This window comes from Lissotriton helveticus, chromosome 1_1, assembly GCF_964261635.1.
Source record: "Lissotriton helveticus chromosome 1_1, aLisHel1.1, whole genome shotgun sequence".
Classification (NCBI taxonomy): Eukaryota; Metazoa; Chordata; class Amphibia; order Caudata; family Salamandridae; genus Lissotriton; species Lissotriton helveticus.
In genome coordinates this window covers 1,185,374,020-1,185,399,850 of record NC_136057.1, presented here as the reverse complement: position 1 = coordinate 1,185,399,850, position 25,831 = coordinate 1,185,374,020, and the positions used below count along the sequence as shown (strand labels likewise).

Below are 25,831 nucleotides of genomic sequence, written 5' to 3'. Positions count from 1 at the left end.
CCTCCGTATGCAGAATCCACTGATTTGGATGAAAAACGCTGACTTAAAAGGATCCCTTCGTCAGCGAGCGCCGCTCGACATCGCGGAGCTCAGCAGGGTGCGGCCATCTTGTTTCGCCGCGTCGCGCGCCCTCCCATAGAAATGAATTTATAATCTAAAACATGTATGTACTGTAAAGTAAATATTTTTATTATATTACACTAGGTGTGTTTGTATATATATATATATACATATATATATATATATATATATAGTACAAATAAAAACGTGTGTTCATATAAGTATATATTTAAGTATAGTATTAAATATTAGTGGAATATATTTAGTTTACTTTATATTAAAATGATATATTAAAATATTTAACATTTACTACTTTAAACTCTATATTAAAAATGTCTATTTTTGGACGATAATAGTGGCAACTGTATTTCTTACGATATGTTCTTACTAACCATTATAAGTATAGGATCATGATATTGTGATAACCAATATTATTGACACAATATTTTAGTCAACAATATTGTTTACCACAATATTGTGCCAGTGAACTGTCAAAGGCCTATTGACCGGTGCATATTAAACTTAAATATTGAAACCTTCCTTTCGATGCACTACCACTCCTTTCAAAGTGGAATCCTGGTGATTCCCTGGCAGATACCAAACTTATACCAGATAAGAACACACAAGTCAACTTTTCCAATAATCCAATGAACATTAGTACCTGCAAGTTTTCGCAGGGTTCTTACCATTATTACTACAGCTGAACATGCTTATGGGAGCTGTAAAAAATGAAAGGTAGACAACCCTTTGGTCCACCTATAAAACATCCTATGGAATCATTTCTAGCTGTTCTGGTGTAAATTGTCTTCAGACTCATGTAATTTCTTTATCAAATTATTGTGTTTTAACAAAAAGAATACATTAATTGTCATAGTATGTGCACTCAGGATCTGGAACAACATCCCCATGTCGATGAGGACAGCCATAGCGCCACTCCTTATGAAAAAATGGAAGAAACACCCCTTTAAGGCATGCTAAATCACAATACTGTAACAGTACACTTCTGTTGCCAACATACAGCTACTTCTCTTATCATTTATTGACTGTATGCATGACTTTGACTCTGCGTGGCACTCTGCTTTTTGGTTAGGTTTCTGCTGTACAAATACCACATACATATGTTCAGAAATACATACCGAAATACAGACAGTAAAGCTTTAAACCAGAGACCTTCTTTCTTAGATATGACATTTATCTCTAGGATGGGTCACATACTCTTTCTACAATCTCCCTTATTAAATACTGCTTCATGGAGATTGGATCAGATCTTAACCCAAAATGGGTTGGCCTGTAGTACGTTAAGGTTCAACTCTATGTGAACTATGTCTGAGCCTGTTGCCTACGTCCCTACTTCTAGAAAGACAGTGTCTCTCCTTTGTGTGGTGCTGTTCTAGACTTAATGTTATATGTCTTACATACACTTACCACTACTTACTTGAGCCAGAAGCTTTCTTTTCACTTTTGGATTTTTAAGTGCATTTTCACATTTTTTTTGATAACCAATGTTATTGATTTTAAATCGCACCAAAGATAACAGCACCAATCAGGGTTACGATGTATAGGACAAGGCAAGGACAAAAACAAATCACAGTGGCATACAAAGGCAAATATATATAGGGAAGATATTGGCATTCCCACTCCAGTCCTGGACTGCTCATTAAAACCCCTTAGTCCTCTGTCACCCCGACCCATTTGCCCCACATTCGACGAAACTTTTTGGGGCATCCTCTGGCCGCATATAGAGGCTGTTCTTGTGCGGCACACCAGTCCACTCCCCTGCACGCCAATGTAGGTTTAGAGTCGTTCATCCAGTGAGCTGCAATGTCCCTTTTGGCCACCATCAGCGCTGTGTTAAGAGAGAGCTTCTCAGCCCTGGTACCATCCAACCCCTCAGTCATGCACAAAGGTACGTTCAGTGGGTCAAGGGGAACCTGTTAGCCCATGACCTCAATGAGCTCTCCGATCACGGATTTGCAATACCTCTTGAACGCAGAACAAAGCCATACCATGTGATAAAAATCTGCCTGGGGTGAAGGCAACGGGGACAGGAAGCATCGGCCGAAACCCCGCGCAGTGGAGGCGCAGCGGTGTAAGATAGGCAGCGTAGAGGTAGTATATTTGGACTAGTCGAAGCCTCGCCGAGACTGTAATTATTTTGGGAGCCATCAATACGGCCCTCCAGTGGGCGCCCTCCAAGGCCCCAAGCCAACCCTTCCACTTGTCCTGGAGTTGAGATAGTGAGTTGGGAGTGTTGTTTTTAAGAGAACGATAGATGCAGGAGATTCCTCCCTTTCCTAGATTGCCAGTGCTGAGATATGAGAGTGGAGGGCATGGCTTAGTTGCAGGTATCTGAAGAACTGGGAAGAGTGAAGGGAGTACCGGGCCTGTAAGTCATGGAAGGAGCGTAAGTGGGTTTCACTCCAGACATCACCTAATAGGGAAATCCCAATGAGATCCCATGGTCAGAATCCCAAAAGAGTAACAACCTCCCGGAGTCTGGAGCCGCACCACAAAGGAGTATACTGGGTCAATTTATCCGTCCAGCGTACCTGCCGCAAGGAGGCCCCCCAGGCCAAGAGCACTCCGCGTGTGACCTCCGGGAGACTTCGGAAACACTGTTTCCGTATAGCATCCCCTGAATATTAGACAGACCCAGGGTGTGCAGTTCCAGACGATACGCCGGATCGGACCAACCGCCATTGAACCAGTCGTGCACGGTTAGGAGTCGAGTCGCTAAATCATAAAGATAGAAGCTCGTCATCCCAAAACCTCCGTCAAAGGGCGGGATCCGGCATTGAGCCAGGGCCAGCCTGGGCCTCTGCTCTCCCCATAAAAACTTGATGGCCAAGCTGTCCTTCTCACGAAACCAGGATCTGGAGATGGAGAGGTGTGTATTCTAGAGCATGTATAGGAATCTGGGCAGAATCGTAATTTTAAATAGGGCTATTCTGCCCATAGGGTTCAGTGGTGGCGTTAGCCATTTGAGGAGGTCAGTGCAGACTCGCTTAACCAGCGGGGTGACATTAAGTGACAAAGCGAGGTCAGGGAGAAGGGCCACCCAGATCCCCAAGTACTTGAAGGACTGCCGCCGAAGAGGGATTGTCGACTGCCAATCAAAGCACTCCCGCAAAAGGTGAAGGGGAACCAGGACAGATTTGGTTGGGTTTAACTGGAGGAACGAGGTGCGCTCAAAGAGATCCAAGGCCCGAAGGCATCGGGGTCCTGACCGAGCAGGGTCCGCCAAAAATAACAGCACATCGTCGGCATACAGCGCGATCTTGTCTTCCTCGAAGCTGGGCCATCTCCACCCCGTGAGAACCTGATCAGAACGGACAAGACAAGCAAAGGGCTCCATTGCCAATGCAAAAAGAAGCAGTGAGACGGGGCACCCCTGCCTCGTACCCCTTCTGATAGGAAAGGGGCGGGACAGAGCTCTGTTGACTAGAACCTGAGCCTGTGGCTGACAATACAACATCTTACCCAGGTTGCGGAAGTGGATTCCGAAGCCCATCTCTACCAAGACCTCCTCCAGGTAACTCCAATCCACTGAATCGAAGGCCTTCTCAAAGTCTACGAGAAGGAGAGACAAATAGGGGGCCACTAAATATTCTGCCTATCTATTCCTTAAATCAAAGACTTGCTTACTCTCGAGTTACCTCATACATCTAATCACAACAGTGACACTTGACATTTAAGTTTTTCATTACTTTTATTATTTCATTGCTTCATATTTTATAACATTTCACTTTTCTTTTTCTTTTTATGTATACCTTTTTTTCATTCAAAATAGAAAAAACTACATCTGTGTGGTGGCCGGGGGGTGAATTGGCGTGTTTTTTAGGCTACACTCTTTGCGCAGCTTAGGTTGCCTCTCCCCAATTTTATCGCACTATCGATTCCTGTAGCTGCTGTGGTTTCTGGGGTAGAATGTACCTTTTTGGCTGGGGAGACCGGGAGTCTGTGTGTGTGTGTGTATATGTATGTTCCGCCTACCGATTTCTGTAACCTTTCCTTTCTTGTTCTTCTTTCTCTTTTTTGTCTATATTTCGGGTATTCGTTTTTGGGCGATAGGCACACTGCGAGGGGGGGGTAGGCCATAGCCTCTGCATGCGTGTAGGGTGGGGGGTAGGGGGGGGTTTGTTTTGTCCTTTTTTAGTTCTATGGAGCGTTATTTTTACTCTCTTCCTTTTGTTTGTCTTTTCTTTCTTTCCCTCTTTTTCTGGGTCAGTATGGAGGCTAGGTGTGTAGTTGCGTGCCTTTTTCGTCTCCTTGGGGTTCACGCTCGCTTCTACGGGGTTGTTTATGTATGTGGGGTGGGTTTTGCACGATACGAAATTTGATTGTATGCCTCTTTCTCCTGATTAATGTAGTTCTGTACTGCTCCTCCGATTATGCATCTCCGTTTTTGGATATCCTTCTGTGCACATTGCCCTCTCGGTGTTTCAATGGACTATCTGGTCTCTGATCCTTCTTGTATTATAACTTAATTTTAAAATGGACCTTAAAGACTCTTGCACTCGGTAATCGCATCCAATCTGTGGGACGTTGTAATGTTTGCTGTTTTTTGACTTTGGAGACTGCTGAGCTGTATTATTGTTGCCGTATGTGCTCTGATCTGATTTCGAGGCCAGCCGGACTGGTTGTGGGCCCGTAACTGTATACTTAGGTCCACAACTGCCTGCCTTGTGAGAGTGCCCAGATGTAAGAAGGCCAGGATGGGAGGTAGATCATTTAGAGTAGCTGCAGCCAAGCTATGGAACAGCCTGCCTGCCGACATTCGCCATATCCCCAATCTCCTCTCTTTCAGGAAACGTATAAAAACATGGCTCTTTCCTCTACCCCTATAAAAGAATCGGCCAGCCTTAGTTCACCCTCGTCAATAAACCACAAGAGTAGCTACTAGCGCCAGGATACCTGCCAGGTGACAGCCGCGCTTTATAAATATTTTAAATAAATAAATAAATAAATACTACTTTTGCACAATAAAGGTCTTTAAAAAAAAAATTATATATAAATAAATAGAAAAAACTGATTATAAAAATTCATCCAAAAACAAAATTATCACAATAATGACATAAAATGTTACATATACAAATTCATTCAATAGAGAAACAACCCCTGGACTACCTTCCATAAATACATCCATATCACAACCATTCATACACATACACACTCTGACAAAACTTCATCCAACGAGCATCTAAACAAGGTAGAGGTTATGTGTGACAAAGAAAACCTCCACGACCAAATAGATTTTTATATTCAGAGCACAAGGCTTAGTATAAGGTCGACGTGCGTTTCGGCGGTATATGAAGAGTAGTTAGACCACCTTCATCAGGACCTTTCCAGATACCCACATCAATATCACAGCAAAGCAACCAGGGGACCTAAAATACATACATGTTTCTCCCATATTTTATTGTTTGATGATTTATAAATGTAATTTTGACCATCTTCCTTGCCCAGTCTGGCACCTGGGGGGTTTCAGCTGGTGAGGAATCTCTACGTAGACAGTGTATCCACCAGAAAGATTGTTAGTAAAGGTAAGTAACTTTATCATTTGGATTGGATGTATAAAGGAGGCTCTTACATCACACCTAAAATGTGACCATATACATTGTAATAACTGGACTCAACAGTAAGGTAAAACTATGCCTCCTCCAAAGCTTCAGAAATGTATTTCATGGTCTCAGTATCTGCAAAAAGAACCTGTTTCAAATGGGGGAGTTTTGCAATATTAGGTCTTGTTTTGCAGTGTGAATGTAAGCCTTGGGAGGGATGGAGGTGAAGTGGACCTCATCCACCAGATAACAGTGCAAACTCCATACATTGTAATATGTTCTATTCTGTTTTCTTGTCCCATTAGATTATGTTATGAGTGGTTTGCAAAACCATTAACAATGGAACACCCTTTCAGGAGAACATTACAACCCCACCTACAACACAGATGATGAGCAAATTATGTTCCCTAAGCAAATCCCTATCAAGTCTGTTATCCAATTCAGGAAGGTGTCCACGCTCACATGCAAAATCTTGATTCGATAATACTTGTGTTTAAAATTGCAATATTTTGAATGAAACTTCTTTAAGAGCCCATTATAACTATGTCTTTCAATACCAACAATAAGACACCCAAGGAGCACAATGTTTTTTACTGTTCACCACTATATTCAGACTGTTGTGGTTTACACTTCTATTGCTCATTCTCCTTCCTTTAGCTCCCCCTCTGCAAGGGAAAATATAAGAAAGAGGCTTAAATACCAACCAGTAGGAGTTTGGGATCTAGTCCCCCAACAGCCAAATCCTATTCTGGTTACGATGTAAGATGAAATGTATAAATAAGCAGAACTGTTTGGCAGCATTCCATAGATGACGCTTGTATCATTTAGGTGATTCAGAGTACAATATCCCTTTATTATAAAGATTGTTGATGGTCATGGTTCATTGACCGTTTAGCATAGGCTTATACATGAGTTTACCATATTTAATTGTGTGAATGCATAATTGTGAAATATATACTTGAAATTGTCTGAGAATATTCTTTAATTATGTTTATATTTCTAGATTGATTTTACAGCTGCAAGGCACAAGATCAACGATAAAATCGTAGTAAATTTATTGCAAAAATGCCGTCCCTACGTAGTTCGTTTGAATCTTCGAGGCTGTTCTGTTTTACGTTGGTCAAGCTTTAAAAGCATAAGTAAGTTCCCTACTTATCAAATGGCTTCTTTTCAATTATATTCTTCTCATTTTTTATGGATTCCTCTTTATTTAATGTTGGTGGTTAAAATAATATGAAAAGTATTTGAAAACATGAATTCATTATTATTCACAAGAGAATTTTCTGCATTATTGTGGCCGATTTTTTGCCATTACTCCATTTTTTGTGTAAACATACATTACTAATAATGAAACCACAAGAATGTTTTTTCTAAATTAGAAATGTTGAGGTGAAAATGCAGGGATCTGTTATGCTCCCAAAAATACAATAAATTAAGCATGATATCTATATGCACAAGCCTTCTACAGTTTCTTTATGATACTCAAGTATTCATTTTCTTTATCTTTTAACAACATAACATATTTATCGTTATTTTTCAAGAAGTAGATGTTGTTCTGTTGGTGAGAGAATACTGTGTATCCATTCTTAAATATAAGGATTTTAAATGTTGTATGATATTTAGACATGTCTAGGCATCCTTTGTCTATGGGCACTTAGCATCCTTTAAATTTTCTAATGTAATTATAATTTTCACTGAACAGTACAGAGCAGTACAGCTTTCAGATAATTAGACTGCCAATTGCTTTAGCCTATTTGAATCAGGCTTTTTTTCTTTTGCCTTACCCCCTTTCAGAGCCTAACCTTTTAGGTATATTTAGTGCGATATTTAGGATGCACAGTAACGAAATGGTTACTTACCAGTAGGAGTAGTTTTGCAGCTTGAAGAGTTTTCTGGATTCACATGCTGGGCATCATTCCGCCATCTAGTGGTTGGGTCCGGAATAGTCTTTGTTTGATGCCCATGTGGCCGCTGCACATAGTGTCTATGGGCACATTGGCCATACATGCTAGAGTCGCTCCTGTCTTTCCTGTTGAGTGAGCTGTTGGTCGCACTGCTAATTCCTTGTTAGCTGTTGCATAGCATAGTTGGATGGTTTGTACTATCCATCGTCAAATTGTTGCCTTCGTGACTGCCGCTCCTGTGTTTGTATCCTCATAGGTGACAAACAACTGTTTGGTTTTGCGGACGTGTTCAGTCATTTGTAGGTAATACAGTAGTGCTCTCCTTACATCCAGGTTATGGAGGTTTTTTCCTCCCCTTGTTTGTGGGTTTTTGAAGAAAATCGGGAGGCGAATACTCTGATCTAAGTGATATTTGGATACCACTTTTGGCAGGAATTGCGGGTTTGTTTTTAAAAAACCTTGTCCTTGTGGATTTGCATGTATGGTTCCTGTATGGTTAATGCCTGTAATTCACTCACTCTTCGTAAAGATGTATTGGCAATGAGGAAGGCTGTTTTGAAGGTGATGTGTTTGAGTTCCGCTTTGTGCCTTGGTTTCAATAGTTTTGTCATGAGTTGCGTGAGCACTGTATTCAGACTCTACATGGGGACTGGGGTTGTTCTAGGTGGAGCAATTCGTTTTGATCCTTCTAGGAATCTTTTTATGATTGGTCGTTTTAAGAAAATCGGCCATGTTTCTCCCCTTGTGTATGCCACAATGGCAGCAAGGTGTATATTTATGCTTGAGTACTTGATGTGGCTATCTAAGAGGTTAGTTAGATATATGATTCTCGTCTGCTGTGATAGAGTTTAATTGTTTGTTAGCTTTGCACCAGGTGGTGTATCGCTTCCATTTGGCTGAGTAGCATTTTCTTGTTGTTAGCTTTCTTGCCTCTTTTAGAATTTCCATTGTTTGCTGAGGCAGGTTGAGGTCACCAAATTCTACGTATTCAGGTGTCAAGCTGCTAAGAGTAGCGTTGTTGGTTCCGGATGAAAGACTTGACTTTGTTGCATTGTCAACATGTCCTTGTCTGCTCTTATCTTTATGATTTGTCCCTTGGACATTTCTAGCAATGTCGAGTACCATGTCTGTCCCAGCCATTGTGAAGCAATGAGAATTAGGTCTGTTCCTGGTTGCTTTGCTTTTTCTATTACTCTTTGGATTAGGGGTATTGGAAGAAAAATGTATGCAAATGTCCCTGACCAATTTAGTGACAGGCATTCCCTTTTGACAGGTGGTGAGGAAACCTTGAGGCAAAGGACCGGCATTTCTTGTTCTGTACTGTTGCAAACAGGTCTATCACTGGTGTTCATCATGTTTGGAAGATGTATTGTACAGTCTTGTCCTTCAATTCCCACTCGTGGGAGCAGGTGTTCTGTCTGCTTAGCAGGTCCGCTGTTGTGTTGTATACTCCTGGTAGGTGTATTGTTTGTGGATTGATACCTTGAGGTATTGCCAATGCCAGATCTTGTGCTAATTAGCCTAGTGGAAATGATTTTGTACCTACCTGTTTGTTGAGGTAGAACATTGTGGTGGTGTTGTCCATTTGAATCTGGACAGTTCTCTTTTGAATATGTTTCTGGAACGTCTTCAATGTTAGGAATACTGCTTTCATTTCCAAGTAATGTATGTGTTTTATGGAATCTTGTCTGCTCCATTGGCCTCTTACTTTCAGTTTTTTGAAGTGTGCTCCCCATCCATTGAGGGATGCGTCTGTTGTTATCGTCACAGAAGAAGTTGGGACATGTCCTGGCAAAAACAGAGGACCCTGATATTGTGCATAAATCTGTACGGAAACGACCTAGTTACTGAGATTTTGCCCTCCATTTGCGGACTGGGAGTAAATTAAAAAGCGTGATGTATTGCATGTTTGCTGCCTAATAATGTATGCTTATGCGATGAATATACATTCACGAATAAAGTTTTGGAAAAAAAACAAAAAAATAACAGAAGAAGTTGGGTTTTTGAAAGGTCTCCCCAGTGCTATATTGTTGGATGCACACCATTGTGTTTCTGTCTGCAGCTTGTGCGTAAGAACCACTCGATCCTCCCAACTCCCTGTGGCTTGGGACCAGTTGATGGTGAGCCATTGTTGGAATGGGCGCGTATGTAGATGGGCATGAGGCATGAGTGGGATGAATGATGCCATCATGCCCATGAGTTTCATGACTCTTCTCACTGTCAGAGATTGCCCCCTCTGGTAGAGGGCTGTTTCCTGTTTGATAGTTTGTACCCTGTTTTGCGTCGGGTATGCACGTGCGTTTCTTGAATTTAGTCGTGCACGTAGGAAAATCTTTTCTTTTTCTGGTATTGTTGAGGATGTTTTGTAATTTATGGAGAATCCTAGCTCCAGCAGCGTGTGGATTGCTGTTTGCATGTGGCTGAGACATCTTTGCTTTGGGTTTGCCTTTGTGAGCCAGTCGTCCAGGTAAGGATAGACGTGCATTCCCTCCCTTCTCAGATGGGCCGCAACTGCAGTTAGGTACATGGTAAACACATGTGGTGCTGATTTAATCCCGAATGATAGTACCATGAACTGGTAGAGTGTTCCATTGTGCAGAAACCTGAGATATTTTCTGTGTTTTTTGTTCATTGGTGTGTGCAAATAGGCGTCTTTGAGGTCTATTGTTGCCATGTAATCCCCTTTTTGGAGCTGTGGGATTATTTCCTGTAGAGTAGTCATCTTGAAGTGTTGTGTTAAAATGTATTTATTTATAAACCTTAGGTCCAGAGTTCCTCTCTTGGAACCAGTTCGATTGCTTGTTTTTGTAGAAGTTCTTTGATTTCTGTATTTAACTGTTTGAGTTCTGATTTTATGAACTTTTTCTTTGGTGGGTTTGCAGGTGGTGTTTTGGTTAGTTCTATGCAATACCCATATTTTACCAAACTTAAAATCTATTTGTCTGTGGTGATCTTTATCCACTGATGCTGGTATTGTGCAATCCGTCCTCCCACTGGTGTTATATGTGGTTCCTTGTCTGTGACGGAGTCAATTGGAGCCATTTCCTCTTCCTCTTGAGGTCTGGCCTCTGCCTCTGCCTTGAAAGGGCTGCTTGGGCTGTTGCTGCCACCCTGGTATCCTGTTTGCTGGCTTGTTTGCTGACCACTTCGCTGGCCTTGTTGTTGGTGTGACATTTGCTGCCTCTGTGCAAATGCTGCTCTTCCTGTGGGGGTTCTGTTGTTAAACTCACCTCTTTTGAAGGTTCTTCTTTGCTGTAGAGCTCCCATTGCTCTTGCAGTTTCCCTATCCTTTTTTATTTGTTTGAGTGATTCATCCACCTCCTTTCCAAACAGTACCTCCCCTGTGAAAGGTCTGTTAATGATGGATGTTTGAACCTCTTGTTTAAAACCACAACTTCTTAGCCAGGTATGTCTTCTCAAGGTGCAACTGTGCACAATTGCCTGTTAGCAGTGTCTGCTGCATCCAGTGCAGATTTAAGGAATGTGTTAGCAATGTTTCTGCCTTTCTGGACAATAGATTTTCCTCTCTTCTTTTCCACCTCGTGGAGTTTGTTGATGAGTTCTTCAATCTCATCCCATTGCTGGTATCTGTTTCAGGGGTGTGGATTTCTTTTTTGATAAACAAATTTGGTTTTATTGAATTGATAAAATACAAGAAATACACCAACCATACAGCCTCACGCAATGACATTCTAGGACTAAGAAAGGAAGTTAGCACCACCTGGTTTACAAACACTGGTAAAAGGATATAAGTATAAAATTGGACATTCCCTTTATGAATAAAACCACCTCCCCCAACCATTTCCCCCAAACCCTATGGTATTTCTTAGGACATCCACGAGCCTCATACATAACCTTCTCCTGCGTGGCACACCAGTCCACCCCAGTCCTCCAACGTCCAACGCTTGGAGGTTCAGGGAGCTTCCAGGAGGCTGCAATGTCTCTTTTTGCAGCCACCATTGCCGTAGTATAAAACAATTTTTCGTTCCGAGACCCATCCAGCCCATCAGTGATGCTCAGGATCGCGTGCTTTGGGTCATGGGGGATCTCCCAGCCCAGAACCTCGGTGAGTTCCTCCTCAATCTTCCCCAGAACCGCTCCAAGCATACCCACACCAAGTGGAAAAAGTCTGCGGGTCGTGACCACATCTAGCACAATCAGAAGTTGGGCTGAATCCGGCTCAGTGAAGGCGCATCGGGGTGACGTATGCAGCATGTAAATAATATAGTTGCACCAAGCGCTGCCAGGGGTGTGGAATTTAATAAAATATCTACTTGTCCTTGGGGCAGATTGTTTCTTAAATCTACTTGTCCTGTAACAAAATCCACTTGTCCCTTTTGTGTCATTTCATGCGACGACAAATTATGGCAGCAATCTCATTATATAAGAGCTCTGACATAGCCTCTCTGAATGTGCCAGGGTTCATATCGTAGCATGCTTTAAGGGTTTTTACCAACTCTTCTCTTATCTTTTCCCATACTGAGAAAGGTAGGAAGTTTACTCCTGACAACAGTAGACGTAAAACTTCTTCCAGGGTTGAGGAAAAGGTGGTTGAAGGGAAAGTGAACTTGCAAACACTCAGATTTTCGCATGAGCAAATCTGCACATGCATATTTGCTCATGCTAAAATGCAGTTCACAAATATTTTCTAGGAGTATGATTCCTTGGCCTACTTCTGTAAATCCTTGTGAATTCACAAAAGCCATGTATCAGCACTTGATGCAAAAAAATATATCATGGTGCCCTGTTGAGACTTCCTTTTTTAATTGGTCCCCTAATTAGGTCTGGCGTTAACCATAACCTTTTGCATTTATGAAAATGATTTCTCTCCATTGGCTGCTGCTGTTTCACAAGGAGCATATCAGCACACCGAGTAGTCCTGTACAGTGCTAGGAACTACTGTGGTAATGTGTGCTTTTTGAGATCAAATTTTTCTTTTCTTTTGCTAATGTTTGTTATAAATGTAAGGGCCAGGCAGCTCCAACACCAATAAGGTTTCACAAAAACCATGCCAAAACAAGTCACACATGGACAAAACCAAAAGGTTGATCCCCAAATTCCGACCTACTGGCTTTGCCAATGATTGTTTATTTTTGTTTCCCAAATCTTATTGAAACTGGTTACACTGATTTTCCATTCTGAATATTTTTGGGAAATACTAGTATACATCAACATATTTTACTAAATGATACTGCAAAGAAATGGCACTAAGAAACTTTACAGTAGTTTAGCTAAATGTATTTTTCCTACTTACATTTTTTTGTGAACATTTTATTTAGAAAGCAAAGAAGCATAAATCTTGCTTTCAAGCTTCTGCAAATATTTGCATCTAATCAGAGAGCATTCTGGGAGCCTTATACATAGCAGCATATTGCTAAACTTGAAAACGTCTGTACACATTTTTAAACTGGAACAACTGTCAGAAGTGCAGTCCGATCTTACAACATTAACTTAAAGTGAGAGCGCTCACCCTAATAATAAAGGCTTTACATTAATGAACAATGAATACAAGTTTGAACAGCATCAGCACATGTGCACAAATATTACCTTGATTGCAGACATTGCCCTTCCGTTATCTATAATGTGGTACTGTAAACTGGCAGCCAAAGGGTTTGTGCTGTAGGGGGTTAGGCCTACTTGTCCCAAGGCCAAAATACACTTGAAAACGTGTTGCCTTTGACCCCAAACAATATGTCCTGGGCGTCAGGCTATAGGAATTCCACATCCCTGCTGTTTAGTAGGGCATTAGAATTTGCAATGGGTCGCTGCCTCCTTCTCCATCTTCCTGCCCACCATTTCCATTTGTTTGCTTTCCTCTTCTGGTGGTGGTCAACTGTTAGAGATGGCATTTGCTCTTCTCTTGGCTGTGATAATGATGATGGAGTCAGGTACAGTGTTTCCCTGCATATATTTTGGGTCCTTGGAGGAGGCTTTTTACTTCTTCTCGACCCTCGGTGTAACTCCTTTGCTTGAGGCTGGTTCTTTAAAGGCCCTCTTGCCTTGATCTAAAATGCTTGGCAGCATTGGCAAGGATTGAGTCCCCTCATTGGCTGGGGCTAATGTTTCAAGAAGTGAACACGGGGCGCCTTTTTTCTCTTCAAGGGGGACTCCGAAAGTGTCTGCTGCCCTTTTTACCAGTCTGTTGTAGAAGGCTATATCATCTGGTGGTGATGCCTTTGAAGGATAGAAGCATATTTCCTCTTCAGGGCTTTCGGTGTCGAGGTCATTCCATGTGTCCTCAGAATTCTCAGTCATCAGCCTCTTCGGGAGCATCTGTGTATTCCTCTGGGTCTTCCTCGTGAGGTTCTGGGGTTGGTGGAAACCCAAAATTCTCCTCTTATTCCCTTTGGCGTCTTCCCCCCCTTCGGCATCAACGTTTTCTTTTTCAGCGGCTGGGATCTTCAGGATTCGAAAGTCCTTCAGCGAGGCGTCAAAGCCCTTCTTCTTTTGGAGAAGCGTTGCCATTTCGGCTTCGAGCTGTAGCCTCTTTTTCTTGACCTCGAGGACTCTCTAGGTGCCAGAGGCTGGAGACTTTTTTTTCTTGCTTGCCCTTGCCTGTTCTTTCGATGGCGTTGCGCTTCCCTTTGGGGTCTCATGTTTGACCCTCGTCTATGGTGCCTTGTACGATTTTCCCTCACTGGTCTCCCTTGGTAGGGTTCCGTGGGGTTCTTTCGATCGCAGCTGGCACCCGATCACCTTTTTCTTCGGTGTCTGGGCTGCCATTGGCTGCGTCTTGTTGTCGTGGCCCTTCGGTTCCGACGGATGTTAATGGTGTCTTACCTTCTCCGTCTTCTTCTCAGCCTCACCCGATTTCTTCCTGGGTGGATTTTCGGAGTTACCCTCTATAATCTCGACGTCCGAGCCTTCGTGCGTCGATTCTGCCGGGACTCCTTGGTCTTCATCACTGGAAAGCCCTAGGTCCTTCAGTGAGATTTTCTTGAAAGTCTGTGACATCATTGCGTAGTGGGCCACCCTCCGCTTTCGGCGTGTTCTTGGTTGGAACACCGCGCAGGCCTTGTCCTGATGGTCTTTGGGCAGGCAGAGGTTGCACACGCCATGTGGATCACGCTGGGCGAACTTGTGGTGGCACTTGGGGCAGAACATGAAGGGGGTATTTTCCAGGGCCCCTACCTTACCATTTTTTACCCTTGTTGTCTTCTTGTGTTGTTCTCATCATTCTGTCCCTCTCTCCGGTATCGATGTTCATGGACGATGGAGTTTAATTGAAATCTTGTCCTTTTCTTTATTTTTTGAGGGTTTTTTAAAAAACTTTTTCGGAGGCTCCTGCCTTGCTTCCAGACCCAATGGTGGAAAAGAGAATCTGAGGATGGCTACCATGTACAACTACCAATAGGGCGCCGTCTGACGTCACAAAGACCTGGCACCAAATGGTGGTCGACGACACCCAGAACAGAGAAAGAAAAAAAGAAAACGAAGACTATTCCGGACCCAACCACTAGATGGCAGAATGATGCCCAGCATGTGAATTCAGAAAAGTATTAATGCTGCAAAACAATTTTCAGACAAATTCACAGAAATAGTGGTAGCCTATTCTCAGTTTTTGCTTGCCAAGATCGTATGTGGAAAGCTGAGCTGCTGTAAAACAGGTCTGCCCTCGAAGACATGGAGCCATGGATCCGGTTGATTTTAGCAGAATTGCCATGTTTACCTTTTAAAGAGTATCATCTGCACATGTCAAGCACAAAACACTGGAGAAATGAATGAGCTTTACCATATATTTCAAATAAGCGAAATGAACACAAAGTGTGAAGGCAAATTATATTAATTACTTGGAGCTAGCCCACATCCACTGACATGGTTTCCATTTTGGTCTGTCTTTGGAAATCATTTTAAATAGAGTGAGCTGGTCTCAATTGTTGGTGGTTCTGATTTCCTTCTATATCCCTTTCCAGAAGCATACCATCTCACGCTTGATCCTGCTCTGCATGAAGATCTGCTATGCCCTGGCAAGGAAGCAACCTCCGGAAGGGCTGCGTGCCCATTCCACCAGGGCCAAAGCTGCTACCACGGCATTGGCACACAGAGTCCCTGTCCTATACATCTGCCAGACAACTTCATTGGCATTCCTCCAAACCTTCACAAAGCACTATTGTCTGAAAAGCCAAATCTGCCGAGAAGAGCACTTTGCCTGCTGGGTCTTGCAGGACTTTCTGGTTTGAGTCCAACCACAGCCCTCCTCCCATTGGGTACTGCTATGATATCTATTCAGAAGGCAAAGAATCTGTGGCTCAGAAGAACAAATTACTTACTTACGGTAACACTAATTCTGGTAGAGTCTCTGTCGAGCTGCAAATTCCTCAATAACCCTCTCTTCCTCCCGGTTCTGTGTTTGGACTCTACATTTAATAAAACCTCAAGTCTAGGAAGTTGCACACTGTCTACCAATTTGCCTCTGGGACACCTCTTCTGAGGGCATGAACAGTCTTGAAAGCAACTGACAGCACTGAGGAGTGGTGCCAATATAGGCCTGCACGTCATTTCTGGAGCGGAACAGCTTCATTGTAGAGCCAGAAACCTCCACATTCTAGCACGCAGAGGTGTTATGGAAAACGTTCTGGATCCATTCTGACACCTGGGGAATTTTAAGAAGGTAAGGAATATGTGGCTAGATAGAGTCTTTAACAGAAAGAGCATTACCGAAAGTAAGTAACTTGTTCATCAGTAAGTAACAACAACCAAAAGCACAATGTAATTAAATAACACATACTCAAAGCAATAAATAACCCTACTTTCTTAGTCGTCGCTTTCATTGTGTTATTGGTAAAGTTATATGTAATCTCATCTGTGAAATTGTTTACAACATTTGTAATTGCATGTGTCCCATCAAAGGTGAGGTCATGAGCATTGCATTTGGTGTGTGAGTTTTGAGGGCCGGGGAGGTTGTGATGGCTCTAGAAGAACCAAGGGTAAACCATGGGTAGCAGTTGCTACTCCCAGCAATGCCTCAATAAAGTCTTAGCGAGAACCCCAGAGTTTCCCTGTTTTTACCTTTAAGCATTTGTTCTTTTATTAACCTGTTGCACTGCCCCTTCTTTCCACAACTATTTTCTTTTGCAATATCCACTCTACAAAGTAGCTTACATCTTTCTTTACAAACAAAATTCAGAGTAATACAGTCTTGGTTTAATTATTTATAACACCTCACTTATAAATAAAAAATGGCCTCAGAGTGCATGTCAACTGATCCAATGTGTTACAGAAATTCAAAGGCTGAGACCTATAGGATGCCCCTGTTAGCTACCATTACTTAAACGAGAAAAGTTGGTGATGTTTATGCACCTTGTGATTCTTAATACAACTCAGTAGTTCACTGGACCATTATGGAGTTCGATCAGATTTTGAGTTAAAGCAGAAGACTATTCTCCCAGTTTCTTTTGCTCAATTACTGAAAGTGTTGGGATTTTATATAGTGCTAACTTAGCTTCAAAGTACTGGCGTGCGCCTGCCTTACTTTGTTCCAGTTGAGGAACCAATATGGGTATAAAATAAGCTTGTGTATTAACAACTGATACAAGAAAGTTGGAAAATTCTGCTGCCTTTCCATATTTATTATTATTATTTTTATTTTTATTTAGTGCAGGCTAGACCAGAGGTATCAGAGCGCTTTACAGGTTATGCGAAGACCGAAAGAAAAACATACAATACAGCATTGAGGTAGTCAACAGTCAAGTAAAAAGAGTTAATAACAATACAGTGTAGAGGCAATCATCTTGCTCTTACAGGGAGCAATTAGCTGGGTGATCGGGAGTGGTGTGATGTGATCTTCTGGCACTAATATTGTCTCCTAAAGAAGGTAGAGTTAACCATTGCAAGTACCACTAAAATGCTAAGTCAACAGTTTTTTTCTCAATCAGAATTTTTGTATGCATATAAACCAGTGGCGGTCATCACTGGGTAGTTATAGTAAGGATTGCTTTTCCATAGGAAATGCGTTTTTTGGTTTGCTAATAATTTTGGTGCCGTTTGATGACTGTTTGCTAAACTTTATAAGAAAAAGCAATTCACTTCAGCTCGTTCCTGGAAAGTTTTGGGGTGATCCGTGAAGCAGAGCCGAGAAAAAGGGACGGGCAAAATTGAATTTCCCTATCGTGGTAATGCTCGCTGCAGACTTCTATAAGTTCCATGTATTGTACTGCTAGAACTTGTCTCTGACATCACTTGCAAGCTATTCCATTTATATAATGGTCCATGCTGAATGCAACAGCGTAGGCAGCCTACGAAATTCCTTTGTAGTATATCCGTATCTATCAAGAATATATGAATTGAATAGCCTGTCCTCTCCATGTTAATGTAAATGCGAACAACCATGGATTGAAATGGTATTTAAAGTTGTAATGTTACTAGATTATTGGAATCTTATTGTTGCAGTTCACTTTGAAAGTGAGGTGGGGTTAGTAAATTTTCAGAGGGTTTTTAAAGGTTGACTTTGTTAATATGCAAGTTACTAGTTGATGTTGTGGAGGAATATCGAATAATTAGGTAGGTTTTTTAATGGAGCCTGCGGAGTCGCTGTCTAGTGTTTGTGGAACTCAGGTGTCTAGGTGCTGTCCTGTGGATGTCATCAGACTAGAGTAATTAATTGTAAAAAAAATAAAAGTGCCAATTGCTAGTGGGAAAAGATAGGGACTTGGAATATGAAATCTCAGCAAATGTTATAAAGCTACAAATCGACACTGTAAAGAAAGCACCCACAAAATATACAGTACTTGAAATATTTTTTAGGATTAGCAGAAAAATTCTGTATCACTTTTCAGATATTATGAAGTGTATACGAAATGTACAGGAGAAGATTGTTCCATTTGTGTGTGGAATTGAATTTGAAGAGGCATTTGCAAAGCTGAAATTGAATATACTCTTGGCTCCCACACTTGGATATCTTGTATGAAAAGAAAAAATATATATAGTGACAGATGTAAGTAAGTTAGGATTGACTGTGATATTATAGCAAAAGACAGAGGTGTAAGAAAGAATCACAGGATTCATGTTGACGTGGTTAAGTGGACCAGAATCTCCCTGTTTTGTTGTAGAAAGAGAAGTGCTAGTATTCTGTTGGTGTATAAAATATTTCAGACTTTTTGTGTTGGATTTACCTTTTATCTTTAGTATTGATCATACTTCTCCAGTGCATATTTTGAAATGTGGAAAAGGATTGGAAGAAAGGTTTGCACCAGCATTCCTAGGTGGTTGTTGACAGGTATGGATTCTAATTTTGAAAATGAATCTGATAAAGGCCCCAAGAATATAGCTGCAGATAGCTTGTCAAGTGGCTTCAAGAATGTAATGAGGAAGAAGAACAAGGAAAATAGAAAGAGAAAGAATCAGTGGTCTTAATGGAGGAGGAGCTTGTCGTACAAGAAAGAGAGTTGAATGCAGCTGTGTGGCTAGGATCATGGCTAAGAGTAGATGAAAGAACTAATTGTGAAGAGATATTGTTTTTAGTTGGTATCAATCAATCACATATTAATGTGTGCAAAGGGGGAAGATGTTGTGGAGCTACCGTCTAGTGTTTGTGGAAATCTAGCGTCTAAGAGCTTTATTTAGTGTTTGACATATCCATTAATCCATCAACACATGGCAGATTTTCCATCTGCTGTATTACAAGTGCCATAAGATATAATGCACTAGTAATGCGGCTAATGTTTAAGTAGTATTTGCCAAACTCTAATCAAGTCCCCAAGTTCCATACTACTAATGTCACCGCGCTCTGGGTTCTAGGACTACAAAAATGCTACTAGGTGGAGATCGTGTGAATTGTCAGTAAATACGTCAATTTAAATAATGACAGTGATACTTGTCTATGTCATCACAGTAAAGCCTTTTCGTATAAGTCTGGCTAGAGACAAGTTTTGCTGTCTGACAGGCCATTAGTTGCTATTTCTTTCATATATGCATACCGTATTGAGCTGATCAACGTTGTGGCTTGGGTTGCGTGTTTGGAGCATAGGCTGATTATTAGTATCCCTCATCTGAGAATGTGGTAATAGCTGTTCCTACTACATGTGCTCTGTTCGTGTGTTTACCTTAACTTTTCCATGTTATAGAAAGAAGTAAATAACAGTGTCAGTGAAGATGTAGTTGCGTGCTGTATGAGTCCACTCGTTGAGTTTTTCCTTGCGAGTGATTCATGCCAACAGTGGCTGATAATTAACGAGGGAAAGGCCCTGATCACAAAAGGATGACCCACGAAGGAGCATGCCCATAAAAAAGATTGAAATGATCTGCAAATGTTCAAGGACTGCTCATGTCTAATGCTTGTGTTTTTCCCTGAGCATGCACTGGACATTCCTGTTTGTCCTCCAAGTATGCATGTTTCTATTGCCTAAGCTCTATATGTGTATTTAGCAATGAAAAGTAAAGGTAATTTCTGTTAGAAATGCATTTTCAGTTAACATGCGTTGACTAGAGACTACTGCAAAGATTTATTTAAATTTACAATAATCATGCGCCAGTGCGCATGCTCCGATTAGTGCAGCTTTACGAGAGAGGTTGGTTTCGCTCAACATTGGCCACACACCACTGAGCTCGCTCCGATTAGTGCAGCTTTACGAGAGAGGTTGGTTTCGCTCAACATTGGCCACACACCACTGAGCTGGCAGAGATCAAGGGCACAGTAGAGATACTTCTTATGATACACGGTGAGCAGGCCTTATGGGCATTGGCCTCTATCTGGTCAGTAAAGGCTTGTTTTTTTTTTTTTTTGTTCAAAAACCTTTATTTGAGCAAGCATAGAAAAATACAAGAATGGGCCTACAACCTCACGGGCTGGCCGCTAATAATAAGGCACAAGGCACAAATCAGAAGTGTACACCCGTGGTCAGGCACAAATCCAGCACAAAGCATTACTCCCAACATGTCACAGAGCATATTGAATTTTTATTTATACAAAAAGAAAAACAAACACTAAAGAGGCGAATGCACGGTGATCAAGGTCAGCCCAAAGAACGGAGGGGATGGTCTACAGTCAGGAGAACCTACCAAGAGCCCTGAGGCTCCAACAAGGTCGGGGGAGGGGGAGCAGCGGGGAGAATCGGAAATTCAAAAAAACAGTATGAAAGGGTTCCGGGAACGCTCGCCTAGGGAGATAGGACAATATCAGTAGTGCCCACAAGGGGAGGTGTGCAGATATCTCCACGATATTCATTCCACTGGCCCCAAATCCTCGTCCACGCCCTGGGTCTGCCCCTGGCCACATAAACCGTCTTTTCCCGAAACATGGACCAGTCCATGTTATCCTCCCATTTCGAGACCTCAGGGGGCCTGGATGCGCCCCAGAGTTGCGCAATATCACGTTTCGCAATCATGTAGCCCAAGGTAGCCCACCTGGTCTGGGCCACAGAATAGTCAGTGGGCTCCCACACATTCAACAGACATCGTCGAGGCTCAGGCCGCAGGGCAACCCCAGTCACCTCAGTCATCACCTCATGCACAGCAGTCCAGTAAGCCACCACAACCGGGCATTCCCAAAGAATATGTAAAAAAGTAGCACTCAACCCACAACCACGCTTACATAACCCATCCAAAGAAAAGCCCATCGTTACCAGACGCGGACCAGTGACATACACTCGATGAAGGATTTTAAGTTGAACCAAACGGAGACGGGCAGGAATGGCTACCTCCTTGGGAGAAGAGAGTGCCGACTGCCAATCCTCGTCGTCGAGTTCCAACCCATCGCCGACCCAAGCCTCCCGAAGTCGGACCAATAAGTCCGCCCGATTATTGATCAGCTTCTTATAAATCAGGGAAATAGTGCTATCAGGCAGCTGCCCATCAAGGACACGATCTTCGAGGGGGGAAGACTCAGGCAGGGCCATATCAGGAGTCAAGACTGAGGTGAGGGCGTGCCGGACCTGCAGATAACGAAAAAATTCCCTACCATTCAAACCATATTCCTCCTGGAGGGCCTGGAACGATTTCACACTACCTTTCGAACATACATCACCCACCTTACTTATACCAATCATATCCCAGCGGTCGAAGCCCTTAGTAGACCAGAGACACCCCAAACGTTCCGAGGCAAAAAGAGGCGTCGCCAGCGTCATTCGATCTTCCCATCCCAAACTCACATTCGCGGCTCGCCACACAGTCACTGCACTCCTGGACGGGCCCACAAGATGGCACCCGGCTGATCGGGAATAAAGCGCTCTATTAAAGTCCCCACCCGGCAGCTGGAGTCTATCCATCTCGAATGCAGGATTTCGACCCGGTGAAAACATCACGTGATTAATAGCAGATAGCTGGGAAGCCCAATAATATCGCTTGATATCGGGGAGCGCCATGCCCCCGTCGTACCAAGGGATGGTGAGTTTCGCAAGGGCAATACGTGGACGCCCATCCCAAATCAATTGCCTTTGAAGACTCTCGATCTCTCGGAAATAGGTCTTGGGGATAGCGTCATAGGAGTTCTGGAGCGCGTAGAGGAACTGCGGCAAGGCCATCATTTTAAACAGGGCCGCCCTGCCCAGAGGAGACAAAGGAAGCTTACGCCAGCGGGCCACGTCCAGTCGCAATCGAAGCAACGGGGGGAGGAGGTTACGCTCAAATCGGAGCGAGGAGTCCAACGTAATAAAAATCCCTAAATATTTGAAGCCAGACTGGACCACCTGGATGGGAAGGCTGCTCGGCAAAGGGGGTAAAACACCCGAAAGAACATACACGCAGGACTTGGCCCAGTTAATAACGAGGCCCGAGTTGGCACCAAAGGAAGTGAGAACGTCAAACAAAACTGTCAGAGATTTACGCGGGGAGGTGAGATATAAACGAATGTCGTCCGCATAAAGCGAAACGCGGTCCTCAAAGTCCGGAGACCAGCGAATCCCCTTGAGCGAAGGCTCCCACCGAAGCCAAGCAGCCAATGGCTCCAAGGCGAGCGCAAAAAGCAACGGAGACAAGGGGCATCCCTGACGGGTACCTCTACCAAGGGTGAAAGGGGCCGAAACTCTACCATTTACCACTACTTGTGCCAGAGGTTCCGCATATAATAACTTGATCCAACCAATGAACTCAGGCCCGAAACCAAATTTCTCAAGAGCCGCCCAAAGATAAGGCCACTCCACAGTGTCAAAAGCCATTGAGGCATCCAACGACGCCAAAATGGCCGGCTCCGTCAGAAGCCCCGCCCTCGCAATCGCGCCGTGGAGACGACGCAGGTTCAGAGCCGTGTTGCGATGCGGGATAAATCCGGATTGATCTGGATGGACCAAGCCACTAATGACCGTCAGGAGGCGGGACGCCAGGAGTTTCGCCAACACCTTGGGTTCAACATTTAGGAGGGATATGGGCCTATAGGATGAACAAAGGTCTCGCGGTTTGCCATCCTTGGGGATGACAACTATCGTGGCTAGTCGCTGATCATAAGGGAGAACACCCCGTTCCCGGGACTCCAGAAACATGGCGCGAAGATATGGCGCCACTCTGTCGGGACGTAACTTGTACAGTTCAATTGGCAACCCGTTCGGGCCCAATGCTTTGCCCGAACGGAGTGAACGGATGGCAGTGGCTATCTCATCAACCGTAAAGGGGGAGTCCAACGCTACACGATCCAAATCAGTGACACTGGGCAGAGCTATATCACGCAATAGAAGGCGAGAGTCAGCCACATCTCTCACAGACACAGGGGTATACACCACACGGAAGTACTCAGCAAAACGGTCAACTATTCCAATCGGGTCCGTCACACTCACACCACTCGAAGACTGAATCACGGGTACCACACGATTAACTCTCTCCTTCTTATCCAGCCATGCCAGCAATTTACCCGCTTTGTCACCCACATCATACAAACGACCCTGTTGCTCCCGAAACATCACTTTAGCAGCATCCGTGACCACAGATTTATATGCAAATTGTTTCAGACCCAGGGCGTGGAGTTTCGCAGACGTGACACCAGATTCCAAAGCATCCTCCAATGCAGAAATCTCTCCCTCAAGGTCCACCACCTCCCTATTTCTCGCCCGCTTAGCTTCAACAATAAGGGAGAGGGCCTGCCCACGAATCACCGTCTTAAAGGCCTCCCATAGGGACACAGCTGAGGAGACCGACCCCCCGTTATCCAGAAAATACGTGTCCAAAGACTTAAGCAAAAGGCTGCGGGTCTCGGGGGAGGTAAGGTACCACGGATTGATGGGAGCTACTCTGCCCACCGCCTCCACTCCAACCTCAAAACGAAGCCAGAGCGGAGAGTGGTCAGAAATACCCCTGGGTAGGTGTACAATCTCACGAACCGCTGGCGACTGAGCCGCAGGCATCAGGAAATAATCCAGCCTGGACAGACTCCCATGGGCCCCAGAATGAAAAGTGTATTGAAGCTGAGTAGGATGCAAAAGCCTCCAGCAATCCACCAAGCCAAAGGTATCCAAAAATCCACCCAACCACCGTTGGGCCGCAGGAGTATCTCTAGGGGGGTGGCGATCGTGAAGACCGGAAGTAAAGGCTTGTTTATTGTTCCTTTTTCCTAGCTCTTCTTTAGAACTGGCACAGCCAGAGCTTCTCGCATGGACATCATGAAGAAAAACACACATTGGCAAAGCCAATAGGCCAGGCTTTTTATGATTGAAAGTACTTAGTAATTGCTGAGTAAGTTTGTGTGTGGTTCTCTTGGGGTTGTATCAATGGGTGCATATCCGAATCCCAGGATTATGTGAATGGATGTTTGGGCGTGATGGACAAATCGGTGCGTGATGGGTCGCAAGGACAGATCAATCATTGAGTGACTCCTTGGGTGAGTGAGCAGCATCGGTAGGAGTGGAGAATATCCTCCTGACACCACCATGATTGTAGCTGTCCGTGTGTTTACCCATTGTCGGGCATGAATCCATGCATTCCCTGGAACATCCGGCCATAAACTCAGCTATTCATCTAGCCATCTGTTTGTAGATTTGCTCAGTCATTCATTCATCCATGTACTACCCTATGCAAAAGTGCGCTAAATTATCCATCCACACACCCTTCCTTTGACAAATTGTTTGCATGGACCAATTAAATAATCTGCACAAGACAAAATCACTGATCAATAAAGAAGCTCTTTCATTAGAAATAATAAAAGCAAGACTTATTTTCTTCGCCAGTGCATGTTTTACGCTAAAAGTAAAATACACTAATGAAAAGTTAGATCCTAATAGTTTTGCATTTGCATAGGCTAATTTATTACCATACGTCCTGCTAACTAGGCTCCGCTCATTTAGGGTTAGCTCTTTGCTATTTTTTCAGGTCTGGCATTAGTAGGAGCTTTCGATGTCACTAATAGGATCTTTGAGTTAAACCTTTTCATTCAATAGTCAGTCATTGTGTTATTCACATTTTTCTTCCGCCTACTGCAACTTACAGCACGGGGCATTGACTCATCCCATTTCAGCAATTGGTTCACTTCACTGTGGGTGGAGGCATTCTTCCCTTTTACAATGAGCACATTCACATGTAAAATAGTTCCAGTAAGTGCCAGATACTACTATGGTAATCCATGCTATTGAAACCAAAACATATTTTAGCTTTTGGCCAATGTTTTTGTTTTTTTCCGATTGATGAGGGCCCAGCAGTTTACCCAACAGTAATTGTTTTGCTAAAACAAAACAACCGTTGACAAAGCCTAAAGGCAGGCTGGCATCCCCAGACCTATTGGTTTTGCCAATGTTTATTTATTTTTACGGCCGAACTCATACATTATAATTGAGTGCCTGGGGGATGGGCACCCGTGAACCTCCTGTGTTATGACCCGTGCTGCTGGAGAATGCTTTGCAGACACGTGGCACTTTGCACCTGTTACATCAAGCTGCACGAGACATTGGCCGGCCTTTCACCTTGCTCCTGTGTGCCAGGGGTTGTTGGACTGAGGTCGCCCATGCAGCGAGAGTTATTAGTTCACTAAAAGAACAATAATTCTTGAGTAAGCACGCACTAATTGCAGTATACAAAGCACAGTTGATAAGATGCCTGCAATTTGTGCCTGGTTCAAGGTTTAGAATATTATGTGAAGACACATTTTTGCGTGGATGGAGTCGGAGTAAGTGATTCAAGTATCCTCTCCCATACAACACGACAGGATTTCCTTCTCCAGGAAATGCCTTTTTGATTACCTTGTAGATTTATAAATCTTTCCGAATCAGTTATTTTTTTTCAAGATGTTTGGCGTTCGGTTTTCATTTTCAACATCTGGTTTTAACATTTCGCGTTACATTGATAGTCAAAATGATTACTGTCCAGCCTTCCATATGTTGTCTGGTTAATGCGAGTTGTATTACAACTAAGACTTAAACGAGCAGAGAATGTTGTGTCCAGCAGAGTCTTCAGCTG

General features: G+C 43.3%; 1 protein-coding gene across 1 annotated transcript in view; it reads left to right on the top strand.

Annotated features, from left to right (window-relative positions):
* The window catches only part of FBXL13 (F-box and leucine rich repeat protein 13), a 1,354,404-nt gene that overhangs the window by 329,213 nt on the left and 999,360 nt on the right, over positions 1–25,831 (top strand). The window contains exon 9 of the mRNA XM_078679367.1: positions 6,625–6,760. Within this exon, the coding sequence (XP_078535493.1) occupies positions 6,625–6,760 (136 nt within the window). The remainder of the gene's footprint in view (positions 1–6,624; positions 6,761–25,831) is intronic.